We start from the raw sequence: 16,799 nt of genomic DNA on the forward strand, positions 1-16,799 counted from the left end.
AATTGAGGGAAGCATGGAGGGAAGAACCAGCTCTACTCAGTGGCTCCTGTCCTGGGACTTCTCCACATGGACAGACAGATGTCCTCCCAGCCCTTCGGGGGACACCTTTCCTCCCTCTCGCCTGGCCTTGGGGCCCAGTCTGCAGACTGCAGTGACTGAGGTCAGTGAGGGGCTCAGAACCACCCCTTCCCCCAATGATCTTCCTGACTCTCTTGAGGAAACAGCTCAAAGGGAATTACAGGCGGCAAGACAGGTGAGGGCCTGGGTCCCAAACCCACAGCACAGCACCCTAACCCACACTGGACCCCCTGCAGTCCAGCCAGATGTGGCCCCAACTATGAACAGCAAAACAAATTGTAGGGAACAAACAGCTGGCTGTGCTCAAGGGCAACTCCCTGCTCTGTGCTCAGGGCTGCTCTTGATGGTGCTCAGAGGACCACTGGCAGTGCCGGAAATCAAACCTGGGCTGGCAACTCTTTCTCGCCGGCCTGTCAGGATTTGGTAGTACCAAACTTTGTGGGAATTGAGGGAAACATTTGAAAATGATGCTGAGGGCAATGCTGAGGATGTCCTAGGTAGGCAAGCCTGAGCACATCCATGGCCCTTTTTGAAAGGGAAAAGGGGCACTCCCAGGACCCTCAACCCCGTGCAAGGATGGGGAAGTGCAAGCAGCAGGAGACCGGGCCCGCGGCTAACCTGTTTCAGTCCGGAGAACATAAAGGCATCACTGGGCTCCACTGCGATCTCCACATCCTGAACTGTGCTGGTCTTGTTCTGTAGGTGGTAGCGAACAGGCAGCGACTCACGGACACGGCCGAACGATGGCAGATCTTCGGGTCAGAAAATACTCTAGTCACAAACCTGGGCTAGGCCCAGGGTCCTGCAAATCACCCCAGCTGCCAGCAAGACCTGCAGCAATCTGGGGACTGTAGTGTTAGGCTAAGACAGCCTATCTTTCTTGGCACAAAAGTGCTGGGCCCCAGCGGAGAATCTGTTGCCTGGCCTGCCCCATGTTAACTCAGCAGAAACCAGACCCTGTAGGAATCACTTCTCAAAGGCAGAAGATACAAGGTTCTAGAAGAAATGAGGTGATATGGCTGCCCTGATGGTGGGCCACACATACCATTCATCAAAAAGCTTGAACCCGCAACGTGGAGGCCATGGTCACAAACCACCTGATTGTAAAGCAAGAGACCTGAGAACTCAGCCATGTCTAGACCACAGGAAGTTCCGTAGGGCAAATGACTGGACTTTTTTTTTTTTTAATTTTCAACCAGTGATGTGCTTGCTTCCGCAGCATATTGACTTACAACCTGAGACTCCACCCTGGATTTGTGTATCTTTACCTGCAAGACCCTGCCCATTCCTGGGAAGGGTCTTGGGAAGGTTAGATAAGGCCTTTGATCGAAGGGATTAGGGTCTTTGCCAGGATGGAGAGGTAAGAGGAGACGACATGGCTGGAAAAGCTAAGACACAGGGCAAGCTAAGGACAGCATGAGTAAATGGTTGAGACTGACCACACATGTGCTGGATAGGGTATAAATAAAGCTGATACTTCCTGAAGCCTGTCTGAGTGAGTCTGATTCCCACCGCGACCACCTGAAGCTGTTGACTCGACAGTTAATGGGGGATGGAGCCACGTGGCCAGGGCCTAAGGACAAAGGCCTCCATCTCCACCATCCAAGCCCATCCTAAGGGCTGTGACTCTACAACAACCAGTGAGCAGCAAAAAGGAAACAGGTGAGTTGAAGGCAGCAAGAAGGGGAGGGGAGGTATGGGAAGATCTGGCCATGAGGGGGTGTGGAGAGAAGCAGGGACACCTCTACTGGGAGATTTCCTAAGTGTGAGATACCCAACAGCTGGGACAGGGAGAACCTACAAGCATCCTGGGCCATCTGATTGGGTCAGAAATGACCAACATTGCTTGGGCCATGACCAAGGAAATGAATCCTTGAATTCCTACTGAGACTCAGTGAGAGATTCTGGGAGTGTCTGCTTGCAAATGATGGGACGGAAGGGAGGAGCAGAAGAGCAGCAAGTGCTGTCACTACTGTGGCATCAAAAGGACTCGAGACTGTCTTCACTGATAAATTGATACTCGTGCTTTTCTGTGGTTTGGGGATCGAACCCAGGGCCTCACGTCCACTCACTCGAAGCTTTCTCTACCCCCCCCCCTTACCTGCATTCACATGGAGCGGGATGTTCTCCACAAGCACATGAGGCAGGGTGATGGTGGTGCTGATGACAGGGATGTCCGCCATGGCTGTGGTCCTGGGACACACAAGAGCACCTGTCATACCGGGGGCTGAGGCAGGAGTCTGGGAGTGGGGACCTCTGATAGCAGCAGGAACCCCTGCATCAGGTCTGCACATCTAATACGGCAAGGAGGCATCAGTACCCACTTCCTTGAGCCCTCAGGCACCTGAGCCACCACGAGTTGCTGGCACTCAGGGACAGCATAGTGTCACCGCCCAGAGCAATGACAGCAATGCCAATCTTCCAGGAGACAGGCCCAGACACCTCACAGCACATGGCCAGCCTCAGGGAAAAGCAGTCCCAGCCCCTTCCCTTATCACCAATCTGGCCTACAGGCTGTGTCTAAGCTACAGCACAGAAGCAGGTCACTCCACCGCTGTAAGTAATCGGTCTTGGCCTTTGCGGGGACAATCCCATCAGCTAAAAATCAAGGCAATTTCTCCTATTTAATATTCCACCCCCTTTTTTTACCCAGGGGGTGAAAGGTTTGTTTTTGGGCCACTCTCAACTTTGCTCAGGGCTGACTCTGGGCTCTAAACTCAAGGATCACTCCTGGTGGGCTTGAGGACCATATGGGATGGCGGATATCGAACCAAGCTTGGGAAGCTTTTTGGAGGGGCTAGGGAGAGTAGCCCAGGTGAGGAATATGCAAGGCAAGTGTCCCACCCTCTGCACTCTCTCCAGTCCTGTATCTTCCTTTTTTTTTTTTTTTTTCTTCTTTTTGGGCCACATCCAGCAGTGCCCAGAAGTTATTCCTGGTTTTGTGCTCAGTATTAATCCTGGTGGTGGCTAGGTGGCCATATAGGATGTGGGGGATAGAACCTGGATTGGAAACATGCAAGGCAAGCACGCTCCTTGCTGTGCTATCGTTCCGGCTCCTACATCTTTCCTTTCGATTTCTTTCTAACTGGTCAGTAATAATAAGGCAGCCTCTATTCTGCCCGCTGCAACTCCCAGGCACGCTCAGTATTTCATGAAAGGACAAATAAAAGTGGCCCGAGACCAGCAAAGTCACGAGGGCAAGACAGGGCAGACCTGCTGTTACCTCTTCCAGGAGACAGTATAGAGGCCAGTTGCAACTCCGCCGTCCACAGGTCCCACGGATGGACAGCGTAGGCAGAAGCACTCACTGGCACTCTCGCCAGTCTGCAAGACAACTGCAAGAGAGAGGCTATGACCCACTGCCACAGTTCCATCTGTGAGGGGACAGTCTGGCCTTGAGTGTCAGATGGGAAAAGAATAGCTCAGCACAGAGCCCAGAGTGATAGCACAGCAGGGAGGGTAGGGTGTTTGTCTCGTTGACCTGGTTCAATCCCTGGCATCCTGTAGGGTTGCCTGGTGACTGCTAGGAATGACCCCAGAGTGCAGAGCCAGGAGTAACCCCTAAGAGCCTGAGAGTTCAGCAATATTAAATGACTGGTTTTTATTTGTTGTATTGGGGGGGGGGGGGGAGCCAGACCTGGTGGTGCCCAGGGCTTATTCCTGACTCTACATTTCAGGGATCACTCCTATTGGTGCTCAGAGAATCAAGCCAGAGAGGGCTAAGGGAAGACCAGGGCCCATAACATCTTTCTCTGGCCCACTATGAAATGACATTTCAATTTTCTATTCAGTATTTTTTCTGACTCTATCAATATTCCAGTGCAATTGAAACAGGTCACATAAATGTGTATACCTACGATATGTTTTCTTTTCTTTTCTTTTCTTTGGGGGGGGGGGGCGCACACCTGGCAGATTTCAAGGGTTACTCCTGGCTCTGCTCTCAGAAATCACTCTGGCAGGCTTGGGGGACCATATGGGATGCCAGGTATCGAATCTGGGTCTGTCCTGGGTCGGCTGTGTGCAAGACAAATGCCCTACAAAAAGTGCTATCAAAGTGCTATCAATCACTCTGGCTCCTCTGTGACAAGTTTTCAATGTGTTAAAAATGTCAAGTCAGGGGCCAGAGAGATAGCACAGAGGTAGGGCATTTGCCTTGCATGCAGCTGATCCAGGATGAATGGTGGTTCAAATCCGGCATCCCATACGGTCCCCTGTACCTGCCAGGAGTGATTACTGAGCACAGAGCCAGTAGTAACCCCTAAGCACCGTGGGGTGTGACCCCAAAAAACAAAGAAAATAATTTTCAAGTCAGAGAGCCAAAAGAAAATAAAAATTTTAAAGGCAAACTCACTACCTCCATGTTATATCTCCGGCCCCTTTTGTTTATTTTGGTTTTTTTTTTTTTTTTGATTAAAACTACAGATTTTATTTTTTAAAAATGTAAATAAAAAACACTCTAATTCTAACCTATAAAAACTTTTTCTTAAAAATAAAAATGTTAGTCGGGGCCGGTGAGGTGGCGCTTGAGGTAAGGTGTCTGCCTTATAAGCGCTAGCCAAGGAAGGACAGTGGTTCGATCCCCTGCCGTTCCATACGGTCCCCCCAAGCCAGGGGAGATTTCTGAGCGCTTAGCCAGGAGTAACCCCTGAGTGGTTTGAAAAACCAAAAGAAAAAAAAAAAAGTTAGTCACATGAACTACTTCTTAAAGATGTCTACTTCTCCAAAGTCTACCAAAATGGCCATGTTTGCTAAGTACAAACACTACAGTTAAATAAATGAGCTAGAAGAATGAAAACACACACACACACACTCAGTTACACACACAAAAACAGACACAGACACACACATGGGCCTCTGTACCTTTGTCCACCAGGGAATCCAGCTGATCCACAGGGCTCATGGTGGGCGCCAGCTGCAGCTCACTGGACACAATGGTGAGGGGCCAGGGGGAGGCACTCAGAAGATCCGTCAGCAGCAGAAAGGGGATGTCAGCGTAGACCCTCTCCAGGTACTCAAACTAGAGAACAGAGCAGCTCGGGTGAGAACGACGCTCCATCCACAGTGAACTCTAAGGGCCACCAAGGAGAATGCCCGGAACATACCTTGGTGGACACGAATCTTACTGCCACATCAAAAGGAAAGACTGTCTCAATTGTTACTGTTTCATCCTGTAAGAAGATGGGAGAGAAGGATGGCACTAGCTTATGGGCGCTAAAAAAGTTCATCTTGGGGCCGGAGAGATAGCATGGAGGTAAGGCGTTTGCCTTTCATGCAGGAGGTCATCGGTTCGAATCCCGGCATCCCATATGGTCCCCCGTGCCTGCCAGGAACAATTTCTGAGCCTGGAGCCAGGAATAATCTCTGAGCACTGCCGGGTGTGACCCAAAAACCACAAAAAAAAAAAAAAAAAAAAGTTCATCTTATGGTAATACCCAAAGATAGTGGAAACAATGGAGAGCTAGGAGAACCAGATTCACAGGAGGAAGCTTGTTACAAAGAGCAGGGAGTGCATTGAGGGTAGAGAAGGGATCACTAGGACAGTGGGAGTGGGAAATGTCGTTTCAGATAAGAACTGGGCACTTAAAGGGGATAAAGTGACAGGCATGGTAACCTTGTAACCTTCGGTAACAACAGTGCAAACCAGTGTCTAAAAGGGGGTGGGGGGGCAAGAGAGAGAGACAGAGACAGAGAGAGACAGAGACAGATAGAGCCTGAGAGGACAGGAAGGAGTGTGGAAAGAAAAGTGGGGGATATTGGTGGCGGGAAATGTGTACTAGGGAAGGGATGGACACTGTATATTGGGACTCAATAAGGAACAACTTTGTAATTATCTTATGGTGAATCAATTATAAAGTATAAAAAAATTAAAAATTTAATTAAAGGAAAAAAGATGTCATGGGCACATTCAATGTCTCTGCTAACAGGTGACAACAGAGGTAACAGGCAGCGCGGCCAGGGTATCTCCTGGGCCTCAACTCTCTCAGAGGCAGCCTTGGCCCTTCCTTGCGGAACATCTACATGGAAGGTTCTTTTAAGGTTCCCCTAAATCCTGCAATTCAGTGGCAGTTCACAGTACCAAGTGCTTTCTTCTCATGGACTAATTTGGGGGGGGGGGGGTCACATCCAGGGGTAAATCAGGGATCACTCCAGGTGGGGGTTCAACCCTCTGGGATCCTGGGAATCAAACGGATCAGCCACGTGCAAGTCAAGTGCCTTAAAACCCTGTACAGCATCTCTCCAGCTGCCAGACTTTTTTTTTTTTGGTTTTTGGGTCACACCCAGCAGCACTCAGGGGTTACTCCTAGCTCTATGCTCAGAAATCGCCCCTGGCAGGCACAGGGGACCATATGGGATGCCGGGATTCGAACCACCGTCCTTCTGCATGAAAGGCAAACGCCTTACCTCCATGCTATCTCTCCGGCCCCATGCCCAACTTCTTAATTTAAAACTCTTCAATACATAAAAAGATTCCCCCTTCCGAGACCTGTCAACGTCTCTCATCTGATGTGAGATTTTCAAAAAGCAGCAGCCAGCTAGAAGGTCTTTATTTTTTTTTAAACTTTATTGACTGATTGATTGGTTTCTGGGCCACACCCAGCAGAGCTCAGGGGTCCTCCTGGCTCTGTACTCAGAAATTGCCCCTGGCAGGCTGGGGGACCATATAGAATGCCAGAAATCAAATCGGGTCCCTCCCAGGTCAGCTGCATGCAAGGCAAGTGCCCTACCGCTGTGCTCTCTCTCCAGCCCCTATTTTACTTTATGTTCGCCTTTTGGCTACCCTGTGATGCTCAGTGATTACTCCAGGCTCTGTGCTCAGGTGTCATACCTGGTGGTGCTTGGGGGACTGTATGGGATGCCAGAGATCGAACCTAAGTTGGCCACGTGTAAGGCAAGCATCCCCCTGACACTGTGCGATTGCTCCAGCCCTATTAAGTCTTTAAAGGGATTTTTTGTGTTTGCTGGTTTGGTTCTTTACTAGGAAAAACCAGGGAGGTTCAATTCTAATGTTTGAGTATTGACTGCCCTGGATAGGTTGATTATAATAAATACAAAAGATTAAAAACATCGTCTGTCAACATGTAGCTCGGAAGGCAAATTCCTACTTCATATGCAGAACACCTAGAGCTTACTTCTGGCACCCCCCCCCCCAAGAAAAGAAACCAATGGCATTGAAAACCCAACACAGCACCCCCTCTCTGAGCACTCAAGACCAGATGGCACTCCAATAGTACCTTGTGACACTTGCAGACAATTTCTTTCCCCTCAACAGTCGTGTTGATGAGATATGAGACGTATACCAGGAACATTCTGGAGCCCACGGTCCCACAGCGAACATAGAGCATTTTCTCCAGCTGGAATAGAGCAAGGACATTTCTCATTTTTTGAAGCATTTCTCCAGCTCCTCCTTCCTTCTGTACCACACACTCGCGTTGGAGTTTATTACGCCAACTGGCTGCATTCCAGAATGTTTTTCCCCCCCGAGAATGGAACTTGGATGATTCCACTTTTCCCCTTAGTTTGGATTTTAGGGTCACACCCGGCTTGCTCAGAGAGATTATGTGGGGTGAGGGATTAATCTCATATGCCGAATGCAAAACACGTACCCCACACCCCAACAGCTCTCCTCCATCCCTACTAATCTCTCCCTTCCTCATACTCAACTGGACAAGATTCTTTTTTATTTAATGGTTTTTGGGCCACACCCTGCAGCATTCAGGAGTTACTCCTGGCTTTGCGCTCAGAAATCACTCCAGGCAGGCTCAGGGGGTCTATATGGGATGCTGGGAATCGAAGAGGGGTCTGTCCTGTGTTGGCTGCACATGCAAGGCAAATGCCCTTCCCTTGTGCTATCGCTCTGGCCCCTAGACAAGATTTTTTTTTTTTGGCCAAACCAGCAGAGCTCATGGGTTACTCTTGGCTCTGCCTTCAGGGATTGCTCCTGGCAGTTACCCACTGTGCTGTTGCTCTGGTCCCTTACCAAGAATTCTCTGCCACTAGTTCAGTAGTGACAATGAACTAAAAGGTCTTTTCACTAAGTTACAGTTCTTTCTGCTTTTTTTTGCTATGCCCAGCAATGCTCAGAACTTACTCCTTACTCAGCACTCAGAGATACTCCTGGTGGTGGTCAAGGGGACCCTACCTAGGGATGCCAGGGATCAAGCCTGAGTCTACTGCATTCAAGGCAAGCACCTTCCCCACTGGACTAACACTCAGGACCTCGCAAGTTCTTTTTTATTTTTTTGGAAATCGGGAAGCAATTTCATCTTATTAGGGTCATTCCTGCTGAATCAAGGGGTCTAAGTATATTAGTGGTTTAAAGGAGTGATTTAGCAAAATATCCAAACCATAGAGAAAACAATACTGAAATCATGAGACACAAACTTTAACATTCATACTTTGAAACCTGGAAACACATGGTGGGATTGGTACTGGAACATTGTATGCCTAAAACTAAACTATCAACAACTTCATAAATCACTGTGCCTTAACAAAATAAAAAATTTCAGGGACCGGAGAGAGAGGACAGTGGTAGGGCATTTGCCTTGCAGGCAGCTGATCCAGGACAGATGGTGGTTCGAATCTCAGCATCCCATATGGTCCCCAGGGCCAACCAGAAGTGATTTCTGAGTGCAGAGCCAGGAGTAGCCCCGAGCCCAGCTGGGTGTGACCCCAAAACAAAAACAAAACTAAATAAATAGGGCCTGGAGAGATAGCACAGTGGTATTTGCCTTGCAAGCTGCCGATCCAGGACCTAAGGTGGTTGGTTCGAATCCTGGTGTCCCATATGGTCCCCCGTGCCTGCCAGGAGCTATTTCAGAGCAGACAGCCAGGAGTAACCCCTGAGCACCGCCAGGTGTGGCCCCAAAACAAAAAAACAAAAACAAAACAAAACAAAAAAAACTAAATAAATAAAAACTTTCAGCATCATTAAAAAAAAAAAAAAAAACGAAATTCCCAGGTACAGGAACTGCTAGGTACAGCACAGCTGTAAAGGAACCTAAGACCTGAACACAGTCCTCCCACCACCCATGAGATGGGGATCACTTTTCAGGGCCAAAGGTTGTCCCAGACTCCATTTTGCTCGTGTTTTGCATCACAGGAGCTGATGCTGTGAGACCCCAGGGAGAACCTCCAGCCCCCGGTCCTCTGGCCCACGCACCTGCTCCCCAGGATTCAAATCTCCGATGGGGATGTCGGTGAGCAAGGCTGGGTAGGATTCGTCACACAGCTTCGCGCCCTCTAGAGTCACGTGCGTTTTCTGAGTCAGATTGGCGTCCTGTCCTAGAGACATTAAGAGCCTTTTCGTTTATTTTTGGTTTGGCTTTGGGGACCACATCCGGTGGTGCTCAGGGTTACTTTCTCTTTTTTGGGGGGGCACACCCGGTGGCACTCAGAGGTTACCCCTGGCTTTGCACTCGGAAATTGCTCCTGGCAGGTTCGGGAACCATATGGGATGCCAAGATTTGAACCGCCATCGGTCCTGGGTCTGCTGCTTGCATGGCAAACGCCCTACTGCTGTTCTATCTCTCTGGTCCTGCTAAGGGCCTACTTTTGGCTCTGTGCTCAGGAATCACTTCTGGCAAGTCGGGGGACCATATGGGATGCCAGAGATTGAACCCGAGTCAGCTGTGGGCAAGGTAAATGTGCTCCCTGCTGTGCTATGGCTCTGGCCCCCAAAGACGTTATTTTAAAGCAACACAATACCATGCTGCTAAAGGTGCTTATTTTACGTTCAATTAATTCTGACCTGCTTTTTTATATTTGGTTTTTAGTTTTAGGGCTTGCTTGTTTAGTCAAACCCTAGTTCTCTCTTAAACACCTCTTTCCCTCTCTCGCCCCCTTCTCTCACTCTCCCTCCTTGCCCCCCCTTCTCTTTCTCACACACACACATATACACACACTTATTTCCTTTCTTTCTCTCCCCTCACATCTTTCTTCTCTTTCTGTCTCTGTCTCTGTCTCTCTCTCTTTCTCCCCCCCTCGCTCTCTCCTTTCTTTATTTTGGTTTTTGGGTTACACCTGGCGGCACTCAGGATTCACTCCTGGCTCTACGCTCAGAAGTCGCTCCTGGCAGGCTCAGAGGACCATATGGGATGCAGGGATTTGAACCAGGGTCCATCCTGTGTTAGCTGTGTGCAATTTCTTGAAATAAAAACTATTTAAGAGAGGTGCCGGAGCAGTGGCACAGGTGGTAGAGCATTTGCTTGCGCACACTAACCTAGGATGGACACAGGTTCAAACTCCCAGCATCCCATACGGTCCCTCAATCCGGGAGCGATTTCTGAGTGCATAACTAGGAGTAACCCCTGAACATCACCAGTGTGGCCCCAAAACAAAAACAAAACAAACAAAAAAAAACTCTTTAATAGATAGGGTCAGGCAGAAGAACAATAGTAGAGCAGGGAGAGTATCTTCCTTGCACACCACAGTTGACCCAGTACCCCAAGGTATCCCCCAAGTATTGCCAGGAATGATCCTTGTGTAGAGGCAGGAGTAAGCCTTGAGCATCGCCGGGTGTGACAAAAAAAAATAAGAGAGAGAGAGAGAAAGACACTCCGGCTGGAGACACAGCACAGAGATGACTCTGATTTGGTCCCCAGAACCATTTGGCCCCCCAGGCACCACTTGGTCCAGCCTGGAAGGCTCCAAGGCCGAACCCCTAACCCTGCAGGACCCGACCACTAATAGCCAGGATGAAGCCCCAGGAAAGGGCTTACCGGGCTTCAGGCCTGCAGTAATCTTTACATCTCGGATGCGGGTCTTCTCTCGTGACTGCACAGACACAAGCAGACAGTACATCTCGTTGGCCAGGGCAGGCGGTGCATGCTGCAGACTCACAGTGATTTCAGGGACCCTGGAAATGATCCTGCAGGGAAGAGGAGATGGCAACTGAGCCAAGAGTTATGGGGAGACGCTGACACACTGGGCAGGCCAAGCCCTGGGGGCAGCCACTCACATAGTGCTGGCCTGGCTTGTCAGCCCATCCCAGGGCACCTCGCCGTCCACTAGCTTGGGTCGTCTCTTGAAGGAGCGAGATGCTTGCAGGGCTTCCTGGACTGATGCAGCGTCACCACCTGCCCCCTGCCAGTTGAGTACTACACACCTTCCCAGCTCGGTGCCCAGGACCAGGTCCACGGACGTGATCTGCATGGAGGAAGCCATGAGCACAACGGGGGGTGGTGGTGGTGGGGGGAGAGGGTGCCCTGAAAAATCCCCAGCCAGGAAACTGACTGAGGCACCTTCCAGGTCAGGGACCAACTGCACAGGCCCATCTAGACTCCCACAGGCAGCACAATTTAGAGCCCAAACACACCGAGGGAAAACAGATGTGTTTTGTGTTACTGGTTTTTTATTTTCTTGAACAAGGGAGGGAGAGGGCACGGTCAGCAGTGTTCAAGGGGTTACTCCTGGCTCTGTGTTGAAAAATCACTCATGGCGGGCATGGGGGATCCTATGGGATGCTGGTAATTTAAACTGGGCAAACATAAACCACTGAATGTACTATCGCTCTATCTCACTATTTTTTTTCTAAAGCTTTCAGAGTTTTGGGCCTATGTATTAAAAAAAAATTAAATGATTTTACCAACTTCCTGATATCACTTGTGTGTCTGTCTATATGCTTGAGGGGAGGGCATTTCTTTCAGCTTTTACATTAAGAGAAAAATTATTCATGATCTTAACAAAATTCCTGATTGCAGGTTTAATTAAATTGATTTAATTGGGGCCGGGTGGTGGCGCTGGAGGTAAGGTGCCTGCCTTACCTGCGCTAGCCTTGGACGGACCGAGGTTCGATCCCCTGGCATCCCATATGGTCCCCCAAGCCAGGAGCGACTTCTGAGCGCATAGCCAGGAGTAACCCCTGAGCGTCACCGGGTGTGGCCCCAAAAAAAAAAAAACAAAACAAAAAAAAATGATTTAATTAACTTCTGTGTGCGTGTTTGTGGGCCCACTCCTGGGGAAGTGTTGTTTGCAATCTGGCCTAATGATAATGATAACTGGGGATAGTATCCCAGGGCTCTTTTTGGGTGTAGGACCAAAACAAACCAACCAAAAAATATCATTCAGGGCCCGGAGAGATAGCACAGCGGTGTTTGCCTTGCAAGCAGCCAATCCAGGACCAAAGGTGGTTGGTTTGAATCCCGGTGTCCCATATGGTCCCCCGTGCCTGCCAGGATCTATTTCTGAGCACACAGCCAGGAGTAACCCCTGAGCATCGCCGGGTGTGGCCCAAAAAAAAAACAAAAACAAAAAAAAAATATGTATCATTCATAATTTTTAAACACCAAAATGCCAGTGAAAAATTTAGTCTGAATTATGAATCCATGGTGCCAACAGAATAACTGCCCTGACAATGTTATTGCAGTTATAAGGGACCCATGAGCAATAATTCAAGCTTAAGATCTCTGGGCCCGGAGAGATAGCACAGCGGCATTTGCCTTGCAAGCAGCCGATCCAGGACCAAAGGTGGTTGGTTCGAATCCCGGTATCCCATACCCCCGTGCCTGCCAGGAGCTATTTCTGAGCAGACAGCCAGGAGTAACCCCTGAGCACCGCCAGGTGTGGCCCAAAAACCAACAACAACAACAACAAAAAAAAAACATCTCTATATTCATATATTCCAATTTCTTTTTTTTTTTTTGGGGGGGGGTCACACCCGGCAGTGCTCATGGGTTACTCCTGGCTCTACGCTCAGAAATCGCTCCTGGCAGGCTGGGGAAGCATATAGGATGCCGGGATTCGAATCACCTACCTTCTGCATGCAAGGCAAATGCCTTACCTCCTATCTCTCTGGCCCCCATATTCATTCCAATTTCTTTACTATGTAGTCATTAAAAAAATGAGATTGAGGGGCTAGAGAGATATAGCACAATGGTAGGGGCTGACCCAGGGCTGACAATGGTTCAATTCCTGGCATCCCATATGGTTCCCTGAGCCTGCCAGGGGCGATTTCTAAGTGCAGAGCCAGGAGTAACTCAAACATCACCAGGGTGACCCAAAAATCAAAAAAGAAAAAAGATTGAGGGGTCAGAGCTATTGTACAATGAGTAGAACATTTGCCTTGCATGCAGCTGTCCCAGATTCAACCCCTGGCATCCCTTAGTATCTCCAAGCCTACTAGGAGTGATTGTTGAATGCAGAGCCAGGAGCAACCCTGAGCACCAAGTGTGGTCCAAAAACAAACCAAATGAGGCTGAAGTTAGGGAGAGTGAGAGGTGACGTGTCAGGCACAATGGCATATGCAGGTAGAGATGGGGGACCATAGAGGGGATCTCAAGGGAAGCATATTCCCGTAGGGGGCTCTTTAGTTAGCAGTTCTGTAACAGGGAAATTCCCCCAACATGGACAATCATCCCCCGCCACTGGAGACATTCCCCACCCAATGGCTCAACTGACCTCAATCTTCTTCCCCACATCTTCAGTTTTTGCAACAAACTTAAAGGAAAACTTCCTGGTTTTCCCAGGAACCAGGCACATCTTCCCCTGAGCTGAACTGTCCAGCACATCACTCGCCTTGGCTCCTTCTTCGATGACACAGAACTGGTTGTATTCCTGGGAAGAGGGGACAAAAGGTGGTGAAGGAATGGCGGCCAGTCAATCCTGGGGGTCTGCTCGGCAGAGAGCTGCTTCAAAGTCAGAGCATAAGGAGATGAAGACAGCCTGGAAGGGGTCACACACACACACACACACACACACACACACACACACACACACACACACACACACACACACACACACACACACACACACACGCACTCCTTCCCTTCCTGGTCTTATGGGGCCACTGAGGCCCAGTTCTAGCTCTGGTTTTTGCATCCCTGGGCTCTGCCCCCAACCCCAACTGGCAGCTCCACTACTTGACACATCACTGGGAGGAGCCTCCAAAGCACTGTTGGAGAGAGGCCCTCCACCAATACAGTGCCAAGATAAAACTCAAACACCAGAACATATGGGGTCAGAGTGATGGCACAGTGGGTAGGGAGTTTTCCTTCCATGCAGCCAACCTGGTATCCTATAGGATCCCCTAACCTTCCAGGAGTGATTCCTGAGTGCAGAGATGGAGTAACCCACAGAGAAAAAAACCAAAAAACCCACAACAACCCAGAAATGGAATCAAAGAAAGCACTTAAAAACACTGTATCACACTTTAAAGTTAAGCAAATTTAGAAAATATAGTCTGGTCCTAATTCTGGAGGGAAAAAACAAAACCAAATGTGTCTACAATTGGTTACTAGAAAATGCCTAGAATATTCGAGAAGTTTACAGTGACTTTTAGTGACTTCTAAAGACCAGAAAAAAACACATTTCTTTCACTAGACACACCTAGGCTCATTTAGGATGGTGGAATCATTAGCACTCAAATCTACCAAACATGGTTTTGTTTTGTTTTGGGCTTTTTTAGTCACACCCGGCAGCACTCACAGGTTACTCCTGGCTCTACGCTCAGAAATCGCTCCTGGCAGGCTCAGGGGACCATATGGGATGCCGGGATTTGAACCATCATCCTTCTGCATGCAAGGCAAACGTCCTACCTCCACGCTATCTCTCCAGCTCTACCAAACATGTTTTACCCAATTTAACAGTAGCTATAATGTGGGGCACAAAAGGGCATGCACACACGTGTGCACACACAAAGAGCAGTTAAGGCACTGTTAACACACACACACACAAAGACATACAAGGTGTCCTTACCTGATTATTGAAGCTGACACGAAGCTTTGAAAATCTGATGGGGTGTGGACAATCAGCCTTCAGATAAACATCAAATTGCACGGGAATATCCACATGGAAACTCGGGGCGTGAAACTTGGCTTTGCACTGCACTGGAAATCAAGCACAGGGCCGAGTCATGCACTGCACACACACTGGATCCATAACAACTCTCAGCTCCAGGAATTTCCAAAAAGGACATCTCTGAGCCCAGGACTGCCCTCCGTTGATGGCACTCAGCAACAGAACTCAGACTGTGGTTCCAAAGATTGGTTTTAACTCTCAAAAGTTGCCTTTTTGGTTTTGAAAATTTTTTTGTTTTGATTTGTTTTGGGGTCACACCCGGCAGTGCTCAGGTGTTACTTCTGGCTCTGTGCTCAGAAATCACTCCTGGTAGGCACGGGGGACCATATGGGATGCCGAAATTCAAACTACCATCTGTCCTAGATCGACTGCATGCAAGGCAAACTCCCTATCACCCTGCTATCTCTCCAGCTCCCAAGATACACACTTTTTAAAAGCCTGATCTTTGGGACCAGAGAAATATTAATGCAGGTAGGGCACTCACTTTGCTTGTGGTCGACCTGAGGTTTGATCCCCAACATCCCACATTGTTTCCCAAGCACCACAGGGAGTAATTCCTGAGCACAGAGCCAGGAGTAACCTCAGAGCACTGGGTGTGGTCCTCCCCCAGAAAAAATTTTTGTTTTTAGTCTGTGCCCAATAGTTTCAGGGGTTACTCCTTGCTCTGTACTGATAAATCACTCCTGGCAGGCTCAGGGGATATGGGATGGCAGGAACCAAACCAGGGACCGTCCTGGACTGGCCTTGTGCAAAGCAAATGCCTTACTGCTGTGCTATTGCTCCAGTCCCCCCCAATTTTTTTTTGGGGGGGGGTCACACCTAGCCACATTCAGGAATTACTCCTGGCTGTGTACTCAAAAGTTGCTCCTGGCAGGTTCAGGGGACCATATGGGATGCCGGGATTCAAACTGGGGTCTGTCCCCTGTTGGCTGCGTGCAAGGCAAATGCCCTACTGCTGTGCTATCGCTCCAACCCCTAAAAATTATTTTTTAATTAAATAAAATTTAAAAATCAAAGTTTGATCTTTAGAAATCACCACAGAGAAAGAAGTCAGTCTCCAGGTAAAAAGTCCGTACTTCTGAGAAGCCCTTGACTTGAGCTTCATTATTTGCCCTCTTCCTGTGTACAGTAAACAAGATAGAATTCTCTTGAATCATCCGAGGATGGGGTGGGGTGGGGGCAGTGCTGGTTACCTACCAAATGGCACGAAGTCCTGCACCCCTATTGTGAAAACGTTACTGCCAGCCAGAGACACTCGGTCGGCCCACAGCTTCTGAGCAGTTTTCACAGCCGAGATATCGCAGTCAGGTTCCGGCTCAGGGCTTTCGTTCTGCACCAACAGAGGATTCAAGTGGGCACCAGTGAGCTTAAAACACAAACACACACACACACACACACACACACACACACACACACGGCCAGGATTCAAGTGGGCACCAGTGAGCTTAAAACACAAACACACACACACACACACACACACACACACACACACACACACACACACACACACACACACACACACACACACGGCCAGGGGCTCTGTGCTCAGGAATTACTCCTTGTGGTGCTTGGGAAACCATGTGGGATGCTAGGGATTGGAGACCCAAGGAGATCCCCCAACTGCCAACACCTACCATTAAAACGCTTATGAGGTTCTTTTCTATCCGAGATTTCTGGTCATCTTTCAGAGTAGAAGCTAGTAACAGAGAGAAAGAAAGAGAAAATGCTTTAGCATAAAGAAAGCTGGGGATTCCCCAATAAATTCATATCACCGTCCAACAGTTGGTTCCTAAAACATGCAAACACAATAAGTAAAATAAATCATTCTTTGAAGGGAGGTTTAGCATAATCACCCATGAAATGCAGAAAGAAGGATGCTCCAAAAGTCAGCCCTGATCTTTCTATCCTCCTGTAGAACTCGAGAGGAG

General features: G+C 48.9%; 1 protein-coding gene across 4 annotated transcripts in view; it reads right to left on the reverse strand.

Moving 5' to 3' along the window:
* TRAPPC11 (trafficking protein particle complex subunit 11) overlaps positions 1–16,799 on the reverse strand; it is a 41,319-nt gene that overhangs the window by 2,093 nt on the left and 22,427 nt on the right. For all 4 annotated transcript variants that reach the window (XM_049771418.1, XM_049771417.1, XM_049771419.1 and 1 more), the window contains 13 exons: positions 16,506–16,567; positions 16,069–16,201; positions 14,770–14,900; positions 13,474–13,629; positions 11,036–11,223; positions 10,797–10,945; positions 9,239–9,360; positions 7,311–7,430; positions 5,181–5,246; positions 4,939–5,095; positions 3,302–3,413; positions 2,180–2,271; positions 697–830 (listed from right to left, as the gene is read on the reverse strand). In XM_049771418.1, the coding sequence (XP_049627375.1) occupies positions 697–830; positions 2,180–2,271; positions 3,302–3,413; positions 4,939–5,095; positions 5,181–5,246; positions 7,311–7,430; positions 9,239–9,360; positions 10,797–10,945; positions 11,036–11,223; positions 13,474–13,629; positions 14,770–14,900; positions 16,069–16,201; positions 16,506–16,567 (1,622 nt within the window). The remainder of the gene's footprint in view (positions 1–696; positions 831–2,179; positions 2,272–3,301; positions 3,414–4,938; positions 5,096–5,180; positions 5,247–7,310; positions 7,431–9,238; positions 9,361–10,796; positions 10,946–11,035; positions 11,224–13,473; positions 13,630–14,769; positions 14,901–16,068; positions 16,202–16,505; positions 16,568–16,799) is intronic.

The sequence above is a fragment of the Suncus etruscus genome, chromosome 4 (assembly GCF_024139225.1).
Source record: "Suncus etruscus isolate mSunEtr1 chromosome 4, mSunEtr1.pri.cur, whole genome shotgun sequence".
Classification (NCBI taxonomy): domain Eukaryota; kingdom Metazoa; phylum Chordata; class Mammalia; order Eulipotyphla; family Soricidae; genus Suncus; species Suncus etruscus.